This window comes from Rana temporaria, chromosome 1 (assembly GCF_905171775.1).
Source record: "Rana temporaria chromosome 1, aRanTem1.1, whole genome shotgun sequence".
NCBI classification, from domain to species: Eukaryota; Metazoa; Chordata; class Amphibia; order Anura; family Ranidae; genus Rana; species Rana temporaria.
Window position 1 is genome coordinate 153,772,031 of NC_053489.1, and position 5,955 is coordinate 153,777,985.

At 49.7% G+C, this 5,955-nt stretch overlaps 1 protein-coding gene across 1 annotated transcript; it reads right to left on the reverse strand.

Moving 5' to 3' along the window:
* Positions 1–364: 364 nt before the first annotated feature.
* LOC120932226 lies at positions 365–5,461 on the reverse strand. Its single transcript, XM_040344469.1, has one exon. The coding sequence runs from the start codon at positions 4,363–4,365 to the stop codon at positions 634–636; it is 3,732 nt and encodes a 1,243-aa protein (XP_040200403.1). The 5' UTR covers positions 4,366–5,461; the 3' UTR covers positions 365–633.
* Positions 5,462–5,955: the final 494 nt, after the last annotated feature.

Genomic DNA, 5,955 nt, shown 5'->3' on the forward strand with positions numbered 1-5,955 from the left:
CCACATTCACGCCCATAACCCAGGTACACTTTGTGATACATATTCATATCTCTGCAGTTCTAATAGTTACAGACTACCAACATCCGTGTTATTGTAAAGCATGATATTTGCTTTAAGAAAAGTCCAAACGTGACAAGTCTACCATGGTTATTCTACCTATGACGAATAAATGGGGTCAGGGGCCTTCCGTATGATTGATCATATTCATGTCTGGGCTCGAAACGTTACAAATTATCTGAGGAAACTAAATATGTCTGTTGTTTGGCTGTGCTATGAGTTAGCTGGAAGTTATGAAACATGTGTAACGTTCATACTTATTCCTTAGTCTTCAGCGTTTATGAGTCTAAGGCATTTACGGCAGGGGTCTGTGGACTCTCTGAGGTGAGAGGACGACAGCTTTACGACAGGCCAGGAACCCTGCCAGGAGATATTAAGAACCCTAGATTGCTCTGTTCCTCGGAGGAGATAACAGATCTTTTGAAGTAGAATGCCTATGAATTCCTGAGAATAAGGGAGGGAGGGAGTGAGTTTCTTTCCACTGCTTATACTGTTTTTACACAACATGGCTGCTGTATGGTTCTTACACAACAGCTAGTCGCGTGCCCAGCGCGCAATATCGTTACACCTCCCCCCTTAGGTGGTTGCATGGGAGGGAACTACAATTTCCCTCCTGACGCAACCGACTCCGGCGGGCTCGGCTTGTCGTGACAGCCCATCAGCATTTCCATGGGCACTGCCTTTCTTATGCTGGATGGTGAAATCGTATTGCTGCAGAATTAAGCTCCACCGAAGTAGTTTGCCATTCTCCCCAGCAACACGATTTAGCCAGCTCAAGGGATTGTGATCGGTGATCACAGTGAAATGCCGTCCATAAAGATACGTTTGTAACTTCTGGAGAGACCACACGATCGCAAGACACTCCTTTTCGATCGTGGCATAAGCTACTTCCCTGGGAAGCAGCTTCCGGCTCAGGTAGAGGATGGGATGCTCCTCTCCGGCATCATCCACTTGGCTCAGGACTGCACCCAATCCATAGGCAGAGGCATCCGTCTGCACTAGAAAACGGCGGGTGAAGTCGGGAGCCTGTAGCACAGGGGCGCTGGCCAGCGCCTCCTTCAAGGCCTGAAATGCCTGCTCACATTCTGGTGTCCAAGACACCACCTTGGGCAGTTTCTTTTTTGTTAGGTCAGTCAGAGGTTTGGCCAGGCTGCTATAGTTACCTACAAACTTCCTATAGTAGCCAGCGGTCCCCAAGAAAGACATAACCTGTTTTTTGGTTTGGGGGATAGGCCAGGCCAGGATGGCCTCAACCTTTCCTGTCTCGGGTTTCAGTGTGCCTCCTCCTACCTGGTGTCCCAGGTAATGCACATCATTCATGCCGATCTGACACTTACTGGGTTTGACAGTCAGGTTGGCATCGGTCAATCGGTCCAGGACCTGTGACAGGTGCATCAGGTGTTCTTCCCAGGTAGGGCTGAACACAGCGATGTCATCCAGGTAGGCTACGGCAAAGGGTTCCAGCCCCTCCAGTAAATCATTCATGACTCTCTGGAAAGTAGCTGGGGCATTCTTCATCCCAAACGGCATGACGGTAAATTCGAACAAGCCGAATGGGGTGATGAAAGCCGACTTTTCCCGAGCCTCAGGGGCCAGAGGAATTTGCCAGTACCCCCTGCTCAGATCCATGATTGTTATATAGTGGGCGGCCGCCAGCCTATCTAACAACTCATCAATCCGGGGCATGGGGTAGGCATCTGCAGTGGTGATGGCATTCAGCTTCCGGTAGTCCACACAGAACCTGGTCGTCCGATCCTTTTTGGGGACCAGGACTACTGGGGATGCCCAGGCACTGTGGGACTTCTGAATCACCCCCAGCTGCAGCATTTCCTCCACCTCCCTTTTCATGTCAGCCAGCACCTCCAAGGAGACGCGATAGGCCGACTGTTTAATGGGCGGATGTGTCCCGGTGTCCACCTGGTGGATAGCGAGGTGCGTCCTCCCAGGTTTCCCGGTAAACCTGCTACCATGTACTGCCAGCACTCTCTTTAGCCCAGGTACCTGGGTGGGGGTCAGTTTGGAGTTTATCAGGAGTTCTGAATCTACCTCCCTGCTGTCAGTTAGCAGCTGTCCCCTAAATTGACTGGGTACAACTAGCTGCCTGCTTCTTGTGTAAGTCTCATTCGCCTCTGCAGACAAACCTTCTCTGTACAGTTTCCCTTTCTCCCAGTAGACCTTTTGTTTGCACTTCTCTGCAGGGGGGCGATCAGCTAAACTCCTGAGCTGTGCTAGAGTTTGGTCTGTCTGCAGTGCTGTTTCAAAGGCGGAACCACAAGTCCCAGCCAGCAGTCCTGTGGCAAACAAGGACGGCTGCTGAGGCTCAACAGAGGTGAAGTCCGCTGGGTCAGAACAGGGAGAGGGCCCAGAGACCTCCTCCTGCTGTTCTGCGATCAGGGCCTGCACCTCGGCCGCCTTGGCAGCACTGCGAGTGACCACTAAAACTGGCAATGCATTATCATCAACATCAACATCAGCATCATCACATTTAACATTTATCATTGCAGCATCATTGGACCCTGTATCAGTTACCTTCCCAAGCAAGGGGGTCTCCTCTCCTGTTTCTGAATAAGGAGGACCTTGCACTTCAACTTCACCCTCCCCCTCCCTCTGTCCATCCACAGGTTGCCCAGATATTACCCCAACATCTGTACACAGTACCTTGGTAGGTCCAGAGAGTTCCGTGGGAGCATCCTGGGTGCTCTTAGCAGGGACGTAGTAAGAAACAAGGGTACCTAAATCAGCACCCAACAACACAGCAGTAGGGATCTCCTCTGAGACGCCCACCTCTCTCATCCCACTCCCAGCACCCCAATCGATGAAAACATAGGCACGGGGCACACAGGAAAGGGTTCCCCCCACTCCAGTGAGGGTAAGAAACTTCTCTGGGATGATGTCTGTTTCTTCTATCACCTCTGGTCTGACCAACGTAACTTCTGCTCCAGTGTCACGCAACCCTATTACAGTCCGGTGGCCTACGGTGACAGGCTGCAAGTTGGCATTGGTTCCTGGAGGTTTCCCACTGACGAACAGTACAGCAGAAGGGTTGCTGGCCGGATGGCCAGGTGATGTCAGCTTCTTCTGCTCAGGGCACTGTGCCTTGAGATGTCCGGCTTTCCCGCAGGTGTAGCATGTGCGATTATTAGTCAGGAATGCCTTGGCACCAGGAACTGCAGGTTCCATCTGCTGAGGGACTTGGTTGGCAGGTGGAGGAGGGGTTGCCATGTGAGATTTCCCTCCTTTCCAGCCGTTCGGAGGAGCCTTGCGATGGTCAGATACCCGAGAGTGGATATAGGTATCTGCCAGTTCTGCTGCTACTTTAGCTGAGGTTGGCTTTCGCTCCAGCACAAACTGTCTGACGTCTGTAGGACAGATGTGCAAAAGTTGATCTTCAATCATAAGATCTTCCAGGGACTCAAAAGAATCAGCTTTCAAGCCTTTAGTCCACTGCCGGAATGTGGTACGTAAGCGACTTTCCACATCCAGGTATGAGTCCCCAGGCCCTTTTTGCAAGGACCTAAAACGCTTCCGGTAAACTTCCGGGGTTAGCTGAAACTTTTGGATGATCGCAGCCTTTAGGGCCTCATAATCATTGCCCTGCTCTTCAGACAGTTCAACATAAGCATCCAGGGCCTTGCCTCGTAGCCCTGGCGTCAGGTACCGGGCCCATTGTGCTGGGGGCAGATGGTACTGACGGCAAGTTTTTTCAAACGACAGTAGATACACGTCAATGTCACTGTCCTTTTCCATAACAGGAAATTTGGCTGCCGGAGCTACTGGCAGAGCGGCATCCCTGTGCTCTAGGGATCCGGGGTTCTGAACCTGTCGCTGCTGCTGGAGCCTAGTCATCTCCAGTTCGTGTCGACGATCAGCTTCCCTCTGCGCAGCCTCCCTCTCAGCCCTGCGCTCCTCTCTCTCAGCCTGACGCTCGAGAAACTGCAGGTACACCACAGGATCCGTTTCCCTGAGGCGTTGTAGCGTTTCCTGCATTTGAGGAGAGTCCATGCTGGTTGCAAGCAATGGGGTGTTGGCCTGCTCATGCGGTGGCTTGGGGATAACAATCCGTGGTATTCCAGTGTCAGTCTCTGCTGGCCTATCCGGTGAGGCCGCCTCTGAACCACTGGGCTCTGGAGTAGCGGAACCCCTTTCTGGTCCGGTTCCCTCCAGGTTCTGGTTTGCCTGGATATCAAACTCCTGTAGGGCATGTATCAGGCCTTCACGATTTTTGCCATTAATGTCAATTCCTCTTCCTGCGCACTCAGCAGTTAGGTCATTTTTGTTCATCTTTTTATATGCTGATAACCCAGACATGTTGCAAGCAGAAAAGATAGAACAGAAAGCAGAGGTAGGAAAAAGGGGTAGGAAGGAGCTGTTGCTGTATGTCTCTCTTTAACACAAAAAAAAAATATATGCACCAGCTTGTCTCTAAGGACTGTTTCCAAAAAGGTTACAATCCTTCAGTGCAGAGCTAATTCCTAACAATGCACTGAATGCTCTTAATGCAAAGCTATCCCGCTACGCTGCCAGCCAATATGTGACGAACGCGAGTGTCAGATCCCCGCCCTCCGCGCCAACTTGCGACGAAGGACAGGCCGACCTCACACCACGCTGTCACTTACGCAACAATGCCACTCTCAGCTGCACCCAGCACAAAGATTTCCCAGCTTGCGGGACAACAATCTAAGTGCTAGTAGCCTGAGAGCGATTGTCACTGGGCTAATGACACAATTAACCCTTTAACTGCCACCACCAACATTGATAAGGAAGCGTTGGTACTCCCCTCAATTAGCAATACCAATTAGGATTTTAGAATAAGCGTCTGCAGCACACACTGTCACCACAGGCAGGTCTGCGCAGAGGCCTTACTCTACAAGTAGCGCTCTTCAAAAGGCAGAGGTTCGTTCATAGCTTGCATTAAGAGTTTTAGAGACAAGGTTAACACTTTTCAACATAAAAGGTTTATTACGAAAAGGGCAAACTTGGTGCAATAAGGTGTTACAGAAAAATATGTTTTAAAGAGATAACGACAATATACAGCGACAAAGTAATGAGGTAGAATTGAAGAAGAAGAATACTTGCAATTAATGTCCAAGGTTGATCAGAGTTCGATCGATGAACTGGGTAATCGGTTCTCAAACTTGGCAGATGCTCTTGCTTGGATGGTAAAAGGAGAACTCCCTTGACTTGGCATCTCCTCTTTTCTGTGCGATCAAAAAGGGGTGTTGACACGACCAGTAACCAATTGTCTGGTCATCTGATTTAGGGGCTGGTTACTGGGAGGGTCCACATTCACGCCCATAACCCAGGTACACTTTGTGATACATATTCATATCTCTGCAGTTCTAATAGTTACAGACTACCAACATCCGTGTTATTGTAAAGCATGATATTTGCTTTAAGAAAAGTCCAAACGTGACAAGTCTACCATGGTTATTCTACCTATGACGAATAAATGGGGTCAGGGGCCTTCCATATGATTGATCATATTCATGTCTGGGCTCGAAACGTTACAAATTATCTGAGGAAACTAAATATGTCTGTTGTTTGGCTGTGCTATGAGTTAGCTGGAAGTTATGAAACATGTGTAACGTTCATACTTATTCCTTAGTCTTCAGCGTTTATGAGTCTAAGGCATTTACGGCAGGGGTCTGTGGACTCTCTGAGGTGAGAGGACGACAGCTTTACGACAGGCCAGGAACCCTGCCAGGAGATATTAAGAACCCTAGATTGCTCTGTTCCTCGGAGGAGATAACAGATCTTTTGAAGTAGAATGCCTATGAATTCCTGAGAATAAGGGAGGGAGGGAGTGAGTTTCTTTCCACTGCTTATACTGTTTTTACACAACATGGCTGCTGTATGGTTCTTACACAACAGCTAGTCGCGTGCCCAGCGCGCAATATC

What these genes read in the sequence shown, in the direction of transcription:
- LOC120932226 (XM_040344469.1), bottom strand. Translation starts at nt 4,365, where the DNA reads ATGTCTGGGTTATCAGCATATAAAAAGATGAACAAAAATGACCTAACT.